This window comes from Colletotrichum gloeosporioides (genome assembly GCF_011800055.1).
Source record: "Colletotrichum gloeosporioides strain Lc1 chromosome Unknown consensus_43, whole genome shotgun sequence".
NCBI classification, from domain to species: domain Eukaryota; kingdom Fungi; phylum Ascomycota; class Sordariomycetes; order Glomerellales; family Glomerellaceae; genus Colletotrichum; species Colletotrichum gloeosporioides.
In genome coordinates this window covers 188,686-208,642 of record NW_025544688.1, presented here as the reverse complement: position 1 = coordinate 208,642, position 19,957 = coordinate 188,686, and the positions used below count along the sequence as shown (strand labels likewise).

General features: G+C 51.3%; 8 protein-coding genes across 8 annotated transcripts; 2 read left to right on the top strand and 6 right to left on the bottom strand.

The window, feature by feature from the left end:
- Positions 1-657: 657 nt before the first annotated feature.
- GCG54_00008628 (Myo-inositol transporter 2) lies at positions 658-2,846 on the top strand (the record flags this gene model as incomplete). The annotated part of the gene is made up of 5 exons (XM_045408589.1): positions 658-761; positions 808-888; positions 951-1,376; positions 1,431-2,077; positions 2,143-2,846. 5 exons carry the CDS (start codon positions 658-660, stop codon positions 2,844-2,846), a joined length of 1,962 nt encoding a protein of 653 aa, XP_045264556.1.
- Positions 2,847-3,255: 409 nt separating this feature from the next.
- GCG54_00008627 (uncharacterized protein) lies at positions 3,256-3,770 on the bottom strand (the record flags this gene model as incomplete). The annotated part of the gene is made up of 3 exons (XM_045408588.1): positions 3,256-3,367; positions 3,431-3,512; positions 3,587-3,770. 3 exons carry the CDS (start codon positions 3,768-3,770, stop codon positions 3,256-3,258), a joined length of 378 nt encoding a protein of 125 aa, XP_045264555.1.
- Positions 3,771-5,067: 1,297 nt separating this feature from the next.
- GCG54_00008626 (Regulatory protein GAL4) lies at positions 5,068-7,345 on the bottom strand (the record flags this gene model as incomplete). Its single annotated transcript, XM_045408587.1, has 4 exons — positions 5,068-5,228; positions 5,288-6,370; positions 6,429-7,030; positions 7,059-7,345. 4 exons carry the CDS (start codon positions 7,343-7,345, stop codon positions 5,068-5,070), a joined length of 2,133 nt encoding a protein of 710 aa, XP_045264554.1.
- Positions 7,346-7,748: 403 nt separating this feature from the next.
- On the bottom strand, positions 7,749-8,650 carry GCG54_00008625 (L-xylo-3-hexulose reductase; the record flags this gene model as incomplete). The annotated part of the gene is made up of 2 exons (XM_045408586.1): positions 7,749-8,423; positions 8,558-8,650. The coding sequence occupies 2 exons, from the start codon at positions 8,648-8,650 to the stop codon at positions 7,749-7,751; spliced, it is 768 nt and encodes a 255-aa protein (XP_045264553.1).
- A 599-nt stretch (positions 8,651-9,249) lies between these two features.
- Positions 9,250-10,394, top strand: GCG54_00008624 (L-arabinitol 4-dehydrogenase; the record flags this gene model as incomplete). Its single annotated transcript, XM_045408585.1, has 2 exons — positions 9,250-10,071; positions 10,119-10,394. 2 exons carry the CDS (start codon positions 9,250-9,252, stop codon positions 10,392-10,394), a joined length of 1,098 nt encoding a protein of 365 aa, XP_045264552.1.
- A 359-nt stretch (positions 10,395-10,753) lies between these two features.
- Positions 10,754-12,356, bottom strand: GCG54_00008623 (ustiloxin B cluster transcription factor ustR; the record flags this gene model as incomplete). Its single annotated transcript, XM_045408584.1, has 2 exons — positions 10,754-11,635; positions 11,691-12,356. 2 exons carry the CDS (start codon positions 12,354-12,356, stop codon positions 10,754-10,756), a joined length of 1,548 nt encoding a protein of 515 aa, XP_045264551.1.
- A 949-nt stretch (positions 12,357-13,305) lies between these two features.
- GCG54_00008622 (uncharacterized protein) lies at positions 13,306-14,232 on the bottom strand (the record flags this gene model as incomplete). The annotated part of the gene is made up of 4 exons (XM_045408583.1): positions 13,306-13,487; positions 13,541-13,757; positions 13,817-13,992; positions 14,046-14,232. 4 exons carry the CDS (start codon positions 14,230-14,232, stop codon positions 13,306-13,308), a joined length of 762 nt encoding a protein of 253 aa, XP_045264550.1.
- A 2,504-nt stretch (positions 14,233-16,736) lies between these two features.
- GCG54_00008621 (putative extracellular glycosidase) lies at positions 16,737-18,307 on the bottom strand (the record flags this gene model as incomplete). The annotated part of the gene is made up of 2 exons (XM_045408582.1): positions 16,737-17,445; positions 17,502-18,307. 2 exons carry the CDS (start codon positions 18,305-18,307, stop codon positions 16,737-16,739), a joined length of 1,515 nt encoding a protein of 504 aa, XP_045264549.1.
- Positions 18,308-19,957: the final 1,650 nt, after the last annotated feature.

Sequence of the window (19,957 nt, the reverse complement as noted above, 5' to 3'; positions counted from 1 at the left end):
GATTTGTTAAAGTCACGATATCCTTTTGCGGATGTATAGACATATGTGATGGGCAATTGACTTTACGTTGAGATTTCGAAAGCCCTATTTATCATCACGCGACTACCAAAGAACGACTCTGACGTTTTCATGCATTTGGTGGCGCTGTTGGAGAAAATACCGGATTCCCGGCGAATTTTCCTCGGGTCAGATGCACACCTGCATATTTCAAACCGAATTTATTCGCCGAGGAATCTTTCGCATATTAAATAATCACCTTGTTTGGCGTCTACTAGATGTTTCACTGACTAAACATGGCATGGCTGCCCATAGACAAATTCTTGGTTCCCTCGATCTCTATCAGTAATTCCAGTGCCGGCGAAAACGCCGAAGCTGTCATGGATCTAGTTCGCCAGCTCTTGGCAGCTTCGGTGCCCAGACCGAGAGTAATGTTGAGCTGAAACTTTGTCATGCTCTTCCGTGACCTTGTGCGACTCGTAGCCGCATGTCAGTGCGTTTTAGGTTTGGGAATTACTTCGGCGCTCCCACCGAGCTGGACTGCAGCTCCACGTCCCCCACGGGGTCCCCTCAAGTTCGATTGACACATCAAGACACCTCGACGCCACTGTGATAAATACTAGCGGCTTCTCCCGCCCCAGATTTTGATTTAAGCTTACCATGCCCTCCAGACAGCAGTTCTTCGGCCTCACTCCGAGAGCAGGAGAAAGTAGTAAGTCATTACTGCCATCAGAGGACACCATGGCAAAAGCTTCGGATGAGACGTGAGTAGATGAACATCAATCGCAATAATCTCCTAACTCGAAACAGAAAAAAGTCAACGACGGATCTGGGCGCGAATTTCAGTCACCGCGAATCCCAGCACCATGCTGTCGAAGTTCCCTCAGGAGAGTAAGTCTTCACTTGCTTGCTTCATGGCCACTTGTGAGTCCTTGAAACTCACAGCATCTTAGAATCAAAAATCCATTGGCCGGGATACCCAAGCTCCGGCTCCAACAAGATGTGCACCGTTTCGCCGAATTGCATGAGATGAGAGACGAGTCCTCTTTGCTCTTCAAAGGGGCGTTGGTTTCTCAGAGACCAGGGGACTACGAAGATATCGAGGAGCTCGACGAGGCCGATCGACACGCTTTGCGGAACGAATATATACATCGATGGAAACATCCTACGGCTCTTTACTTCACTATCTTCATGAACTCCATTGGCGCCATGATTCAAGGATGGGACCAAACAGGCTCTAACGGTGCCAACCTCTCTTTCCCTCAGGCTTTCGGAATATCAGACAAAGGTCCTGAGTGTCTTGCTGCCGGTACTTGCGATAGAAACTCTTGGATCATAGGCGCTATCAACAGTGCGCCATATATGGCTATCTGCCTTTTGTGAGTTTGAGTTCAGCCTCCGTATGAGCATCGCACTAATCGACTGTTCGACAGTGCTTGTTGGCTCTCTGATCCCGTCAATGACTGGATCGGCAGACGCGGAGCCATCTTCTTAGGCGCAATATTCGGTGTTGTTGGGCCACTCGGACAAGCCTTTTGCCAGAGCTGGCCGCAGATCCTTGCATGCAGAATCCTCTTGGGCATCGGTATGGGCCTGAAAGAAGTCACCGTGCCGGTCTTCTCCGCCGAGAACGCACCCGCGAATATTCGTGGCGCCTTGGTCATGTCGTGGCAGCTGTTTGTTGCATTCGGAATCATGCTTGGGTTCAGCGCCAACCTGGCAGTCGCCAACACTGGTGATATTGCGTGGCGCCTGCAGCTTGGCTCAGCAATGATCCCAGCTGTACCTCTCCTATTCGGCATCTACTTCACTCCAGAATCTCCAAGATGGTTGCTGAAGAAGAAAAGGTACAAACAGGCTTACGAGTCGCTTAAGAGACTTCGTGGATCAAGTTTTCTCGCGGCTCGCGACTTGTATTACATCCACAGCCAGCTGCAAGAAGAGGAAAACATGATTACAGAGAAGGGCTTTGATAAGGGCAATTTCTTCACTAGGTGTGTCGAGCTCTTCACGATTCCACGCAATCGTCGTGCTACTCAGGCATCGGGCATTATCATGGCGGCGCAGCAGTTCTGCGGTAGTGAGTATTACCCACTGGGATCGAACCGATGAATCAATTGACGCTAACATCTTCTTCTAACCTAGTCAACATCATGTCCTTCTACTCTTCAACCATTTTTGAAAACGCTGGGGCAAGTAGTCAGACCGCACTACTAGCTTCATGGGGTTTCGGCATGGCCATGTTCATCTTTGCCATCCCAGCTCTGTGGACCATCGATACTTGGGGTCGAAGGACTTTACTTCTTGCAACATTCCCCAACATGGCTATTACTCTCTTGGCAGCTGGAATGGCGTTCTACATTCCTGCGTCTAGTCCGGCTCATCTAGGTGTCATTGCCACGTTCACTTACATCTTCGCTGCCTTCTACGGCCCAGGAGAAGGGCCATGTGCCTTCGTATACTCAGCAGAAGTTTTCCCTCTATCTCACCGCGAAGTGGGCATGTCATGGGCCGTGGCGACCAACAACTTCTGGGCCGTCATTGTGGCGCTCACCTGGCCACCAATGATGCGAGGCTTAGGGCCCCAGGGCTCCTTCGGCTTATTTGCTGTTACCAACATAATCTGCTTCGTAGCAATCTTCTTGTTCATGCCAGAGACAAAGCAGCGATCCTTGGAAGAGCTTGACGATGTCTTCTCCGTATCAACTCGACGTCACGCATCTTATCAGCTAAAGGAGGTACTTCCGTGGTGGACCAAGCGGTACGTTCTTCGACAGAGGAACATTATGGAGCCGAAGTTGTACCACTTCGAGATGGAGGAGAATGTGGAGGCTGCATCAGGACGTTAGCATGAACCGAATCAAGTACAAAGGCATAGCGATGGCTTCAACTGTACGTACGCCAGTACCTAGACTTTTGCTCTGGGGGATGTTCCCAGAGCGGCATGATCATCTTGATGGGAACAAGGAGCAACGCCCCGGCGCAAATGCAAGGTTTATATGGATTGTAGATAGATAAACAGGCAAGTGGTATGTTCAACTTCCATTATGCCATAATACCAGTACGTCCATGTTGAAAGTGATTGAAGTCCTTCAGGAATTCCCGTGCCATTTTCGTGTCCAGGCGTTTGCTTTGAATTCGGGTAGTGCAATATTACATATTGGTGCGACTAGGTGCGCGCATTATCTGACACGATGTTATTCCCATTTCCGGTTACCTCTTTCTGGTCAGGTTTCCATAAAAGTGAGGTATTGCACATTATTTCCTCCTGCACTCGTAGCTGCGGATAGCGTCATTGAAGCGCCCATTTCCATCGCCAAGGTTGCTGTCGTCTTGGTTGCGGTAGCTGTCACCGCGGCACTCACGCTCACTACTGAGAGTCAGCCGCCTTATCACGGAGGAATGTAGTCCATTCATCGAAGTTGAGACTTACCGGTACCAAGTACAAGTGTTGCGATCTCGATCATTGTTCCGAATAGAACTGATACGGTCGATGAATTCGGAGCGCACGTTGTCTGCCATATGTGAGCCACGGTATTCCTTCCCCTCGCTAGAGAGACATCTTTCTTGGAAAAATGATATAACTCACAGCATGATCCAGTCTGAATTACATCGTTCATACAGTCTCCTCTAAAGCCTCGGTCGGTACACATGAAGACGGATACCTCAGCGCGAGGAACCAACACAGGGGCAGAGCCATCGTTCACGGGGGCAGCCACCGCAGCAGTGGCGGCACAAGCAACTAAGATGAGGTTGAGTTTGACGGAAACCATTTTTGTTGTTGGTACTTTAGTTGAGAAGAAGAAGAAGGACGTTGGATATTGGTGAGTAGTGACGGACTGAGAGAGCGGTGTTGAGCCCGGCTATATATGCCTTTCCGTGGCAATAGTTACTGGCGAACACCATCTTCCTTAAGCCTTCGTTTTCGTCTCTCATTCATCTCATTCGTGACCCAATCGGAGCCTAGGCCCATCCACTGGGAAACTTCAGTGAGGCAATCACCATTACCCCAAATATTAAGCGCATCTCCGCACACCAACCCCGGTAGCCCGGTTTCATGATGCCATGGGTACCCTACGTCGACCCAGCCAGACTAAAATAAAATACCGTAGTTGAACACCGACATTTAACATCGATTTCGCAGCAACTGCATAGAATTTACGCTTAAATTTGACTAAGAGGCTAGACTAATTCGCTTTGAAGGAAAAGTGAGGCTTATGCATAAGAGAGATGCAACTTGCCATGTAATAAACAACATCGGACGACAGGAAACCGGAAAGAGGAACCGCCATTGGACTATTGTTTCACGCAGCTGACTTTGCTATTGCCGTCTATCATGAACATGCCGTTAAATGCCCGTCATTAGGCTGCTTCTTTCATACCAGGTGGTTCTAGGTAGGCGTTTGCGGTTCGGGTGGAGGTTCCAAGAAATCATCACGTCAGATGCAGCTCGGAAGGTTATAGTCCACACTGCGCCTTCCTGGGCAGTATCACACGATTGGTCTTCGCTTCCCAAAGTCTAGACGAAATTGCCTTTTCTGTTCCAAACCTTGGTCTTGGATCAGGATTCCAAAAACTCTAGAAAGCACCGAAAACTGCCGTTTTCTTCGTACGCTCGGCCTTCGAAGCCAAATAAAGTTGGTTTGATGTTGCAGTGTCAATGCAATTGAACGTCATTTTTGCTAGAGCACCTAGCCGGGATGCTTCTCAATAGCAACCTCACCCGGAGCTGGCTGGTTAATGAGGGATCATCATACCACTCGTAGTACCACACCATGCTAGAGAATGTCACAGAACACTCGCAGTTTGTTGATCGCCGTGGATTGTCATTTCGGACAAGGAAAATGGAAACGTAAACGGTCCCTCGAAGGATCCAGGACGTCAACGTCGTTCATCTGAGAACAATTGACAGGTCTTGGCAAGAATTCTATCGCAGCATAGAGAAGGTGAACGAATGGAGCGAAATCTAGGGTCTTTCATGTCAACGCGGACTATCATGCCAATGCAAGTGGTTAGATGGGATAACGTTTTTCTTCCACGAAGTGTATATAGCAAGAACAAATAATATCATTACAATTCAACGTCGTTGCTATCGACCGCCTGCACCAGATCACTCATGGCCTGGTAGTCCACTTGCAGCCAAGATTCACTCCATATATCGGCAATACCCATCCTCACGGCATCATTGGCAGCCAAGTCAGCCACAGAATTTGGACTGCAAGGAACAAGATCTGCCAATTGTGTCATCAACGGCTTCCAAGTAAATCAGATTGCATCATCGGGTACTCACCCATAATTCTCGAGAGTATTAGCGCTGCGCGGCCTGCGATTGGCTCAAAAACTGCCATAGTTTGTAGTGTTTTCTGTGAATTCTCAATTTGTCCCCTCCAGACTACGGCAGACGGATGATGGAGATCATATATCAGGCATGTTACGCTAACGAAGACAGCTGTAACGAGCCAGTATGTTGCGTACCATGCCAAAGCCCCTGGACAGCTAGAATGAGTAAGAGAAAAGCCAATGATAGACTGCGTACAGTCTTGGGCCGCTGTAATGCAGCGTACGACAACGTCGTTCGCGTCGTTTGTATTTAGGGGTTGGCGTCTCTGGAGAGCATCGAGAAGAAATGGCCGAGTCAAAACGATTCGCAGGTGTTGTGCACGCCAGAGAAGAATCATGCGTGGCACATCGAACCATGCGTGATCAGGGGCAGGCGAGTGTTTGAAGAACGACGGTAGGGATTCTTGCCATTGAAGGACTCGATTGTCCAGGGCTAACATCTCGGTTCGCTGCGGTAATCTTCTTTCCAATAACCTGGCATTAACCTCATTGCTGATATTGGCCAATTTGCACTGCCATATGAGGGAGGATGTCACGGTTGGATAATCTCGGGGTTCTCCGAGAGCCTCATTATCAACTGCAAGATCAAAGTCGTCCAGATTCACTGGCAATTTGACATTTCCTCCAGCTAGCAGGATAGAGGATCTTCCGAAGGTCAAGCGGGCCCCGGAATCGAAAATGAATAGGGTCCACCATACTCGGCGTCGTATTTCCATTGTGAAGGGTGTAATCGATACGTCTGAGAACTCGCGATGGAGTCCGAGGCCCAAAGCCATGTTCATCGCAACTCCTAGAAATGTGAAGCCGCTGTTGGGCTTGTTCCGCTTTTGTAGATAGTTCGCCATCAGTAGAAAGGCCTGAACAAGGTGTATCGATCCGCGCTGTAGCAGGTCCATGGACAACGCCGACTGGGCGTGGTGAAAGAAATGGCGGTCAGCCCTGTTGGAGCTTTGAGGACCTGCGAAAGCCCCAACGGCAAGGACCATGTTATAGAGGACCGGCCACGACCCATCTTTGGGTTTCGGTATAGCACCTACCAATAAAATACACCGGTAAGCGCAGAGCCTATTCTCACATGATTGAAAACTTACCCATAAACTGAGCTCGAAAAACCCCTTCATGTAGCAGCGGGTAGGCTTTATGGAAGTGTTGAAAGTACCAGTCTAGACACTCATTTCTGAATCCGTTGGAATGTATGAGAGCTTGAGTTTCTTGGGAAGTCTCGGAGTCAACGGGGAAAGAGGAGAAATCAACGTCAGATTCGCCCTCCGACAAGAAGTGAACAACAGAATGGAGATGGCGTAGTAGAGCGTTCCCTGACTGTGGGCCCATGTATCCGGAGGCTTTGGTTTGAAGAGATAAAGAACCAATTCCATCAGTAAGAACGTTCTGTTCTACAGTCTCATCCCATTCTAGAGCCTCAATAGTGTCGAACTCAAGGTCGGGTGGCGAGTGGGATCGGTCATCGCGAACATCGCTGGGCATGTTCCTTGAGGTATAGTCGGTACCAATTCCGGTAGCACCATTGCCGGCAGGTATTGTCGATAACTCTGATGCCGATAACTCCGATGTTGTGTGACGATTATCATCGTTCGATGAGGCTTCGATCGCATGAGAAAGGTCAACCTGGGGGAGAAATTGACTCCAAGCAGTTTCAAGACTCTTCACACGCCTTTCTGATTGCCGCAGTCGCCTGTTCAGGATGAATTGTGAGCTCGAACACAAAAGCGCCCATAAACCCAAGGAATCGGAATACTCCGGTGAGCCGGCGTAGCAGACCATGCCTCACCCACCTTTCCAGGGCAGCTATCTTGCCGTGATTGGAAGAGTAGCTGCATACCGTCTTGCTGCGGCAGCATTGTTGACAAGGGTTAGTACCGGAACACCGGACTTTGCGCCGTTTACACACATCGCAGGCTTTGTGATGCCCTTCCCGAGACCTGTTATCGGAAGGGCCTGGTGAGGCTTGTGTAAGACTGGCCGGGGTCTGAGGTCCAGCGGGATCCATTATCAGCAAAACGAATTGCTCAAATTTTCCGATGAAAATCCGGTATGCAAGTAAATATTTGTCTCTAAGGAAGAAACACTCGGAACGATCTCAAGACGTCCAGGGAAAAGGGTACGCTATGGCTGATGAGGGGTAATCCTCAGGTCATTTCAGCGAGTGAGAGAAGCTTTTCTAGTGGAGTTCGACGGCGTCAAAGTACGTTACTACCATGGCCGGTCACAGCCATTGGTCCATGATTAGCGCAGGTATCAACATTAGCGCTCAAGTATAACCAGAGACGAAAGAAAGGCGAGCAGGGTTCGCTTTTCCCCTATGACTGCTTCTTCGTGAACGTGAGCTGAACATGTTCGTCTTGCATTTTGATTGTTGCCATTCGAGCGAAACACGCAGAATGCTAGCTAAGTTACAAATACAACATGCCGCCATTCGCGCAAACAGTGTCACCAGTGACCCATCTTGATCTCTCCTCGCACAAGAAAACAACTATGTCCGCGATATCCTGTTCGGTGCCGCAGCGAGGCTCTGCTGGAACTTTCTTGTTCTGCTCTTCCATTCTAGCGAGATGAACAGGTCCTGCTGCGCGGTACATATCTGTATCAACAGGGCCCGGATTCACACAGTTGACAGTAACTCCATATTTGTGGCCTAGCTCTGTAGCCCAGACACGGGTCAATCCTTCAACGGCCGCCTTCGACGCAGCGTACACTGACTGTGTGCTGTAGCCTCCCCTGGAGGAAATCGACGAAAGATTGACTATGCGTCCTCCGCGGTTTATATGTGGCAAAACAGCTTGTGTCATGAAGATGACAGCCCTGACGTTGACGGTCATCAGACGGTCATAGTCCTCAACAGTGACTTCTTCAAGAGGCGCATTTCCACCCAGACCCGCGTTGTTGATCAAGATGTCGATCTTATCCGTCTGGAATTCTTTCAAGCTGGCATTAAGCAGGTCTTTCGGTGCATCCAAAGAAGCCATGTCAACCCTCACACATACTGCGCGAGAGCCTAAACTCTTCACTTCCTCGACCAGACTGACACCAGCTGACTCAGATGACGGAGTGACATAATTGAAGGCGACCTGCCCATTTGGAAGAATCAGCAAAGGGGATAGCCTTTTCGGTTTGGGAGAATCGATGGTCCAGCGGGGCACTGCGCGTACCCCAGAGTTCACCGCGATGAACTTGTCACCAATTGAACAGGGGATATACATACACTTGCACCTTCTTTGGCAAGGGCCCGCACGATGCCCGCACCGATCCCTCGAGCAGCGCCCGTCACAATGGCAACTTTCCCTTTGAGAGACATGATTAGGTGTTTCAAAATTGAAGTTGTTTGGAACGAGCTGGAGGACCTCCAAGGAGGAAAAAATGATCGCTTCAGAGAGTTCAATGATGTATGCCGAGGATTGAGCTTCTCAAATGTATTTCTTGGCTGTATTTCTTGAAATATCTTACCGTGCAAGTCGAAGGGAGATTTATCCCGGGGCAAGCCTTCGCCGCGCGGAGTCTGCCATCAGGCGGGGAAACCACCGAGGTGGTACGTCACGGAGAAACCGCCGAGCGCCAGTGCGCCGACTGTGGGGTAACGGCGATTTCACCGAGCCCGTGGCGTCACTGGCGCAGGCATATTGTCAGAGCCACACTGTTGAGGTTGAATATGTTGCTGTTCGGAGGGGGGGATGAGGGGTAAAGATCTCCGGGGTTCTGCCACAAGAACACGCGTGAGTGACTCAAGAAAGGCGGCCCCTCCTCCGAAGGCAAGGTCTTGATAAAAGACATGGTGCCCAGCCACAGGTTTCTGTCTTTTGTCTTTGCCTTGCCGTTATTCTTGCCGCCTACTGTCTGGTAGAAGTTGATCCTCCCCTAACTGCAATCCTTCTTCAGCTTCATTTTTATTAGTACAAAATGGCAACTGACGCATCTGCCGCGGACATTCTTCGCCGGAAACCCGAGAACTTTGCTGTCTACACCAATCCCAGCCATGAACTTTACCTGAAGAAGATCGATATTCCCACCCCAGGCGATGGAGAATGTCTAGTGCATGTGCGCGCAACTGGTATCTGCGGCTCTGATGTCCATTTCTGGAAGGCAGGTCACATTGGTGAGATGGTGGTCACTGGTGAGAATGGCCTTGGACACGAAAGTGCGGGTGTTGTTGTTGCAATTGGTCCCAACACTACCAAATTCAAGGTTGGTGACAGAGTAGCCTTGGAATGCGGTATTCCATGCATGAAGGCATCTTGTTTCTTCTGCCGTACTGGAAGATACAACGCTTGTCCTGACGTTGTCTTCTACTCAACACCGCCGTATCACGGAACTCTGACGCGCTATCATGTGCACCCGGAAGACTGGCTGCACAAGATCCCTGAGACAATTTCTTACGAAGAGGGATCCCTCCTCGAGCCACTTTCTGTGGCTTTAACGGGCATTGAACGGTCTGGTGTTCGCTTGGGAGACCCGGTCGTCATCTGCGGCGCCGGACCCATTGGCATTGTCACCCTGATGGCTGCCAGCGCAGCTGGGGCCAACCCCATCGTCATCACAGATATCAATGAAAGCAGACTGCAAATTGCTAAGAAGGCTATCCCGAGAGTGCGGACTGTGCTTGTTGCTCCAGGGAAGGATCCGCAAGCCGCCGCTGAAGATGTGAAGGCTGCACTTGGTCAAGAGGCGAAGTTGGTGTTGGAATGCACTGGTGTGGAATCCAGCGTTATCACTGGCATTTATGTGAGTTTTGTCATATCTTGTGGCTTTCGTATACACTGACATTCCAGGCGTGTCGTTTTGGTGGCATGGTCTTCGTCATCGGTTGTGGGAAGGACTTCGCCACGATCCCCTTTATGTACATGGCTGGAAAGGAGATCGACTTGCGTTTTCAGTTCCGTTACCGCGATATCTACCCAAGAGCTATCGGTCTTGTATCCGAGGGTGTCATTGACTTGAAGCCCCTAGTCACGCACCGCTATACTCTTGAAGAGGGCGAAAAGGCCTTCATGACTGCTTCGGATCCCAGTGCATTGGCATTGAAGGTTCAAATCATTGACGAATAAAGGAACGGTACCTGCGTGTGGAAAAGTTTGTTTCGCGAAAATTTGGCATTGTGAAAGGCTGAAGGATTGGAATGTCGTTGTGAAGCATGGTGTGATTGGGAATGAGGGCGGGCTTACTGGGCTGAGTATCAAATTGAACGTGTGGTATGAGATAGCTGGGTCGACTGAGACAATGGGAAAATTCAACTTCGATTACCTTCTTCATCTGATGAAACGGGGCGTACACCTAACGTCCGGTGCCGGTGGACACCTAGTCTTCTTGACGAAGCCTGGACGTGGAAATCTTGAGTTGGTATCTAGCAAGACGTCTACACCATTAAATAGAAATTGCAAAATTAACAAAGAAGGTTAGCTCCGTTTCAAACCAAAAGTGCACTGATCCCCAACCTTCTCATCGCACTTCTAGTCGCATTCCTGTCGTTGCCAAAGTCGTCTCGGTGTTCCCAGCTTTCTCTGAGAATCAGAAGCACCGTTCCAAAATTCGTGAAGCTCGTGCCCGATGTTTCGAGATTAGCTGTAAGTATCCTCTCGAAGAAATCTTGTTGATCTTGTCGAGCTATTGCACCGGCGACGCACATTGGCCATGTCAAGCCTCTGAGAGATGCCCCCTTTGGCATCTCCTTTAATGCACTGATTACCTCCGCCACAGCCTCATGCACCTCTTCATGGTATTCAAAATCAATTGCCGTGAAGGCCCGCAGTTGTGAAAGGGTAGCTGTTGCAAAGACCCGGGTTACTGCTTGACATGTCATCGGCGCCGAAGCCTGGGACTTGTCAGTGCGTTTCAGTGGTATCCTCAGGAGCTTACAAACCTCATCGTTTGTGTTTCTTAAACCATCTATCCCTGCACGCAGTCTCTGCCTCAGATCATACGATCGCTTCCTTGCCAGACTAGAGCTCATTTCCGCTAGCTGTGTTTCTAATAGTGCAACGTCGCCAAGAGCAAGCATAGCCCAATTTTGACAACCCATGACACACGACATATCCAGGTCATCTAGTGCCAACCAGGTTTGATATGGCAGCTTGGGTGCTTTGCCAGTTGCGACACAAGCCACCATCTCGAACCACAATAGCTGTGCCATGTGAAACCTCATGGCAGCATCGACCATCCTCTGCAAGCCTGGTTCGAGTTTAGGCGACTGAAAAGAGAGTGAGCCATCGTCATTCGGACGAATTTGACTAGCCACTGACACCAGGGCATTGAGGTGTGGCTCCCACTTAGATGTTCCTCCTTGAAAAATCTGCATCGGTCAGTAATTGAAAACGTGATGGAAGAGGGTTCATGGAGGTGAGTACTTCGAAGCTGATGAGAAAGGTCCCGCAAGTGAGGAATTCAACTCTCTGCTCGGGATGACTTGCGAAGCCATCCGTTTCTCTATGGATTAATACTTGACGGAGTTCCTGCATGGCGTTCGTATGGTAGCGGATAAGCTCCGACTCCATTTCTTCTGTCTTATTCTCTGAGGTGCTGTGCTGGTGGAGCGCAGATAGTGTAAAAGCAGCTTGCCGCAAGGGCCCTTGTTTCGACAGGAGCCAGAAGAGCCACCCTCGTCCTCCCGTTGCTGGGTTGTCGACATAATACGCATACTGGATCGGAAATATGTAATCGAGATAATGCATGAGAAGTTCTGCTTCTCTGAACTCAGAATCTTTTGAAGAAGAAGATGATGAGCTGGGATCATCGAGCCCCGTGAGAGACGATGTTGAGGCCCTCTGTGGGCTACGTGCAGCCTGCAACTTTCGGGTTTGACGGAAGTTCTGTTTCACAGCATGCTTGATGCGCTGTAATTCTTCCCGAAGACTAGCTGGATCTTTTGCCCATTCTGGCTCAGGCCCGTATCCATGACACGTGATATGGCGATCAGTGCATTCTTTACATTCTGGTAAAGACTCATCACACTTTCTGTGGCGGATGCGGCACGTCCAGCAGCCACCACTGCTCCGGGGCAAGGGCTTGGACATGCCGGGGTCTTGACTGTGTGGACAACGTCGGTTCCAACCCCAAGCGGGGATATCCTGTGACTCTTCTCGTAGTGACCACAATTGAGAAAAGAAAGTATTCGCCTGTCTCCTGCCGTATTTGCGTTCATGTTTTTGCCGTGTTTGTGTGAAGTTCTCGCGCCTGAGGTGTCGGTTATTCTTACCCCGCATAGCCCCTTGTCCACGCAAAACTGGGAGGGAAGCTCGAGCCGATCACTGGGAAGGAAGGCCGAGACGAGATCTCGCGTGTAAGTCTTAAGCAAGTTGACACTGCCTCTCATGTCAACCGACTTCTAATTGAGCATGAGCGGCTGGAGTACAATGTAGCCCAGATTATCTTCAGCCTCGATTTCTTCGCAATCAGTGAGCATTTTCTTTTTCTAGGGTCGAAGAATACTATAGTGCCGCATACTTAAATGACTTCAGGCAGCTCCGCCGTAATGAGAGCGCCGTAAATGAGAGAATTGAATACTCCGTGAGCTCTCGTCTTCTGAAAGTGTCATTTGTTATTTCACTGAGCCTAATCAGACACTGTTGATTTTAGGCCAAGAATTTTGGTTATATTTCTCGGTTTTATAGAGTGCTAAGCGTGATGAGTTCGTTGAACTTCTTGCTTCACTGCGAATGCGGCAACTGAAAATGTCGAACGCGACCACGTTCAAGAGCAATCTCAAATTTTTGCAAAGTCTCATACTCAGGTCATTTTTGTTTCAACGGTACATATTTGATGTAAGAGAGTGATATTTAAGGTCGCAAATTACGTTGGTTCACTACATGTATCAATCTTCCCCAATCCTCCACCTCAAGTCAAATCACACAAATAGCAAAACTCTCCAACCATCCATTACCCCTCGTACTATTGATTCCGTGTGCCATGTCGATGTTGCTGCCACTCAATCTCGAAATTAACAGCGGCAACAAATATCGCGACTCATGCAGCCTTAGCGGGAGCCTGGGCAGGAGCCTGAGCAGCAGGTGCCTTGACAGGCTCAACCGCAGCCTTCCTGTTATCGCGGAAGTGATCCCTGGCCTTCTCGCGGGCGCGGCCGGGCTCAGGGCTGGCGCAAAAGACGTAGTTGCCATTGCCACGAGTGCAGAGAATGTTCGTGCGCTCTGCTCAAGAGTTAGATATTTCCCGTGAAACGAGTATCCATCATCAAACTCACCAAAGGTAACGATCTGCGCTTCACTAGCGGCACAGAAAGCAATGTCACGGCCCTTGCAGTTAGGAGCATCACGCTCACGGCCACGATCGCGGTCACGATCTCCGTCACGGTCACGGTCGCCATCACGGTCACCACGGTCGCGGTCGCGGTCTCCATCACGGTCGCGATCGCTCTCACCGCGGCGGCGTCTGCACTCTCTGTCTCTGTCTCCGTCCCTCTGTTGGAAATTTTGTAAGTAACATATTCGGTTATAAGAAGGCTTCATGCTTCACTCACATCGCGTCTGCGGTAGCACTCGCAGCGGCGTCTGCCGATGTCCCAGTACTCGTCGAGCTCGCACTCCTCAATGCGACGCCACTCCTCGGCGATCTGGCGAGCGAACTCGCGCTGCTCGCGATAGGCGCAGAAGATCCTGTTGACTCGGTCTCTGCGGCAGTAGCGGCTGCCCTCGTCTAGAAGATGTTGTTAGCACAGGCTGTGACCCTTTGTGATGAGGGTTATGTACCATAGCGGGAGTACTCGCTGATGCCTCTACCACAGTAGAGCTCATCACGCTCATCGCGGCACTCGCCACGACGGAAAATGTCGTCACGATCGCGGTCGCGGTCACGAGCGTCGGCGGCATCAGCCGGCAGGGCGGCGACCGAAGAGATGGCCGCGAGTGCGGCGACGAACAAGGTAGAGTAGAGCATCTTGACGATTGTAAGAAGCACGAATTACTGCCGAGGACAGAGGTGGGTATCGGGGTATAATTAGCTGGTTGAAAGGATTGCTTGCGAGACTGTGTGATGATGAAAAGCAAAAGGAGTGGGATAGGAGGGTGAAGACGTGGATCTTTATAGGTTAGGAGCCGTTCGATCCCAAGCTCTGTTCACGACGCATTCGTCTGCCGAGGAAGATTGACCTAATTTTCGCCCAATTCCATGACTGCCTGGCTGTGGTCGACGACACGCCCGAAGGTTGCTGAGCCTACCAGAGCTCAAGGATGTTAGTCTTTCCCGAGGCATCCGCCGACCATTTTCCCTGAAGCTCTCCCAAATCGCGAAGACTGTCGTCTTCCTCGGCGCTGCCCAGACAGCTTTCATCCTGCATCTTCAAATTCAGACGACATGAACTGGGATTAACGTAAGGATTGTGGAATTGGTGGCTGTCAAGCAGGATCCGGTGGAGATCCTTGGGTCGGCGATGGCACCGCCCTTCCCATGCGAAATGTCGGACGGAAAGCGAGATTGATGTCGAATAGTGGTATGCTTGTTTTTCGATGATGTTCGCAGAGGCTTTCCATTGATGGTGGGCAGGTTTACCAAAGTATCACAGTTGAAAGGGTTGCCCGGTATCAAAAAGGTGGTGTGCTGCTCAACTCTAAATCGACGAACGATTGGCGTGACAAGGGGAGAATGCATGCAACTCACTCAAGTCCATTCGAAACATTCAGAGTCAAATGAACGCGAGAATGCTCTTCCACACACTGGACTGAACTCGTTGATTACCTATTCTGAGATGTAGTTATGGAACCAATGTCTTGGCGACATGCTGTGCATCCGGATGAGGAGTTGCAGTAATGCGGTCTCGGTTTATCGAAAGTTACATGGCGACTCTGCATTCCTTTCGGCATCTTTCTTCGAATTCTGCTCACTTAACTTTGTGGAAACCGCACGTGGCACGATACTCACCCTTCAGCTGTTCAACACATGGATATGGTTGAAGAATTCACCATGGCCCAGATGAATGGAGCAGCGTTAACAACCGGAAGGTTGATACCAGCAAATCAGTGCATATGATCTCGATTCTAGCCCGGCTGAGTTGTTGGCATATGTGCATTGCTGCCTGCGTCAATTCTCGGTTTCATTGGCCGAATAAATCGCAATGGAAAGGTTAGCTAGGTTCGACTGGTGGTATGTTCGGCGCGGAAGGACGTGTTTACGTTCCCGTGGATGATATCAGATTGATAGGCCGTGGCGATTCACATCCGAAGGCACCGCATACTTTACCTCGTAAACCTTGAGATCCGCGGACAATTAGACTCGACGAATTATCTACCGGCGCCGGGTTCCTCTATGCGCTCTGTAAGGCAGCAATTTGTTGATCATGGAGCACGCGGATATGCATGGCTTGGCACAGCTTGATCCCATCTTCGCTGACCGTCGAGGCATCAATAGCGGCTGCTATCGCTGGGGTTTGAGAGAACGTGTCTTTCAGAGTCATTTTGTGCCGATCAGCAAGCCTACTGCGAATACATTCGAGGACTTTAGGACATGGCTCAGATCACTTGGTATACAGAGCTTGATGGCACCGAACCACCAGCTCCCCGCACGTGAGGCCATCTTCCCCAATAAATTCCATCCCAAGACAACGGGGTTTCTACAACACACTCAGAGTTTTTACCCAATTTCCCGAAGCATGATAGGCGTGTTCTCGGACACCGCCTGGAAACCTCGGGGCGAGCCATGCGTTCCATGCCTCCTCTCAGCTACCGGCACGAACTACACCACTATGTGGCACGCATGGCTTCGATGAATGTGCGGCGCTGTGCAACCAGTTCACCTTGCTCCACGTGGGATGCATGAGGGGGGGTGCCTTGCGACCTGATCGGACGGTGTTCCGTGTCATACCGTTTCGTTCCGATGCCACCGGCCGGGAACAGTTCAATGTATGAATAAAGTTGGCCCAAAGGGTAAATAAGCATATTGCATGTTCATGCCAGAGGTCTTGCGATAAATGCATCAAAGGCGCATTGGTGTCTGGTCTCGGGTTGAAGCATCGCCACTGCCATTACAGTCTGTCGGGTTGCCTCATGATGCGAAGCAGCTGGCAAACAGCTTTGCGCATAATCGCATTGACGGCCGGCAACGTTCCCCGAAACCGGCAGTGTCTCTTCACGCCACGTACAATCAGATACAAAAAGGGCATCGCACAGAGCGCAAATTGAACAAGGTCATCGTTTATTGATTTCGTTAACAGTCCTAAAAGCAGGACAGAATCGACAGGATATCTTGGCACCGGTATTGTACAGAGCTCATCACGTCCATCAAGAACGAGAGTCTCCTTTTCTCCTTTCATGTCGTTCGCTCGAAGCGAGGAATCGGAAATCGCTCAAAATTTCATGCAAAGTAGGAAATGAATATGGTGGGAAACAGCCATAGGATGGCCAGTGAAAGAAATGAATACGCTCATCAAGTCAGGGAATCATTCAGTATCACCTGAAGCCGCCCTGGTAGCCCTGGTTTCCGCCTCCATACCCATTGTTTCCGAAGCCACCTTGCTGGTTACCGAAAGCATTGTCGCTGTAGCCGCCGTGAGGAGGGCTCATGGGCGGAGGGCTGTGTTGATCGGGAGAGCCGAGTCTCGAGTAGCCGCCGTGGGAAGTGCTACGGCTCGGCGCCATCGGCAGAGGACCGGAGGGCGGCACGCTGGGACTCTGGGTTCTCAGCGGAGGCAAGACAGGCGTGCCGGTACGGGAATCACTGTAAGCGCGCATACCACCGGCGGCACCAACGGCACCGGCTCCGGCAGCGGCCGCAGGAGCGGCATCCCAAACGGCCTTCTCCTGGGTCGCGGGAACGCTGTAAGAGGTCTCTTGCACCATTCCGTTCTTGCTGAAGTCTCTGGCATTGTACTCGGTGCCCGTGGAGCCGTTGAAGGAGTCAGGGTCGATGCCGCTCTTTTGGAAACGCTCCATCTCGAGACGCTCCTCCTCAGCCTTGGCCTCACGCATGCGAGCCTCAGCAGCGCCGCGCTTGCGCTGGCGGATGAAGTACCACAGACCAAACGCAATGAGAGCGCAGCCAACACCAACACCAGATGCGTAGACGGCAGTCTTGGCGGTGGGGTTGAGAGAATCGAACTTCTCGCTGACAGACTTGCTAGGTTCCGCGAGCAGGGCCTCCTTGACGGTAGAGTTGCCGCTGTGCTTAGGTTAGCCAGACTGTCTTTGTGATGACGAAGCCGAATCGGGACTTACTCAGTGATCTTGATGCTCTCCCATGAGCCGGTCTTGTCGCCGAACGAATACTCCTTGCCGGAGCTGTAGTCGGTGACCTGGGCTGACTTGACATACATCGTGTAGGGTCCCGCGGCGTAGTCAGTGTCGCCTCCAGCCCACTCTCTGGTGCCAGCAGCCATGCGCGGATCGCCACCGGCCCAGATACCTAGACTCAGTCGCATAGGGGTCTGGGGGTAGGCAGCAGTGTTGTTGGCGTCCGTAGCCTTCAACACTCGCACCTGGCTGCCATCCACCCACCATTCGAGTTGATCCTTGGTCCAAACAGTGGTGTAGTTGTGGAAGTCATCGTGAATGCTACCAGAAACGGCATGCGTGGCGCCATTCTTGAAGTCTTCCACGCCCTTGCCGAAGAAGTTGCTCAGGGCGTCGTTCTTGACACCGAGGAATTCCCAGTCGACCTCGTCCAAGGTGTCGCTGAGCCACATCATAGAGCTCACGATACCCTTGCCCGTAGCTGCCCTCATGTGGATCTCGGTGCGGCCGAAGAAGAAGTAAAACTTTGTGCGAATGGTGGGGGAGTCACCCTGCTTGCTGATGGTGAACTCGGCGCCGTTGTCTGCGGTGTACGTGACGGGACGGACGGTGGTCTCCCAAGCATCGGTCGATGGAGTGGCGTTGAAGTTGAAGGTGTAATCCATACCAAAGGCCGGGTCGGCAGGACAAGTGGTGTTCATCGGGTTGCATTTGGTCGAAACCTGGGCAATGGCTGGCTGGGCGAGCGACGCCAACAGCGCCACCGCCGAGAGAGTGTATTGCGACAGCATGTTGATAAGAAGCCGCAGTCGTGTAGGAAGCCGGTGTAGTTGGAGTTTGAAACCTGAGTCAATGAAGGGCCAGGTAAATGAGAAAAGTCTGTCGTGGAGTTCGGCAATGGTCCAGTCGACGGCGAAAACAATACGTCTAGTATCGCGAGAAGGGAAAATTTCAGAACTCGGCGCGTGTGGCGAGGCGTAGAAAGGTCAAGGAGTGACGAGAGTGAGTTGTAGTATGTAAGAGAGTGTAAGTGCCCGCGTCTGTTCTCGGCAGCAAAATAGTGCTGAGAAAGACAACACACAAAGTCACAGACGAAGTGCCGAGCAGATGGTTAGGATAGGAATGAAAGAGCGGAATGAGAGCCCTCTCGTGGGAATGACAGGAATGTCAAGGAATGGCGATGGTGGGGGTTCAGTTCAAAATTGAGTTAAAAAGGAGAGTGGATATGGGCCATATGGCGGGTGTGGCATTGGATGGCGCTCGCGCTCAGATGGGCATTGGAAGCAGCCGAAGCACAGACAATCGAATTGAGTTGCTGGCAGCTCGAGCAATGATAGGAGATGGCCTTCATCTAACGCGGGCGAAGCGGAGCGGCAGAGCCAAGACAGGCCAGGGGATGCTTGGAGGCGTGACAAGCGACATGGTGATTTAAGGGGGTGCCAATGTCTGTTGCTCCTCTTTGGTTCTTGGAGTTCCATCTGCAACGGGCAGCGTTTCCGCACCAGAGCCAACTGGGCCTAGCGCCACAACTATCGGTCGAACCAGAGAACGGCGCTCTTGCAAATGCCTGCCTCTTTGTGCCATCGGCAGTGGCCACAAGTGCAAGGTTATCGGAAAGGAAATTATCCCAACATTTGCTTAGCGACCAGCGAGGCAATTGTGAAGACTATCCCCGAGATTGTTGGTGGAGAGCCCCGTTGAACGCGGCACTCTGGCCCCCGGGGAGGCAACTTGCGAGAAGCCCTGTCAGCGCGCCGTTGCGTTTGCCTGCGTCATAGGCTGGTTGAACGGACAAGCAGAAATGTCCCGAGGTCAGCGTATCGCGTCTGCGAGGTCCATACCGCCTTCTGAACTGCAACCATTGGTGGCGGTTCGCTCCTCGGAGAAAAGAAAAGTGTACCATCGCAGGCACTAGCGATGCAGTTTGGAGGAAAACGGGACTGATTCAGGAGTCGATCTGCTCGTCGCAGTTGGTTGATCCCAGGAACACCTGCCCAAGCTGGACACTTGAAACTCCCGCAGACGTTGAATCCGTGAAGTCGAAGGCGAAAAGCAATGCTATGGAGCGGCCAAAGCCGTGTTTGACTGGAGGCTGGAGGCGCAGGAAAATCTCAGGCAGCTGGGCTCAGCTCGCTTTCGAGCCACTGACTCGAGTAGCAGAGGTTCGTTGGGCCAAAAATACCTCTTGGCGGGGATATTTACAGCTGTCCGCGTGATGATCATGGGATGAAAGGTAAAGACGCGGGCACAAGCCCAAGGACGAACCCGCCCCAGCCTTGTTGGCTGAGGGATCCTTCACTCAGCTCTGAGTGCTGGAAATGGTGCTCGACATAACATGCAGCAAGGCGTCCAATGACGAGCTAACACTGAAGAAAACCTCGTGCCTTGCTGTGGGTAGAGCTCGTGTTGCGAAGGGGGCCGTGAAGACCAGAGGGCTGAAG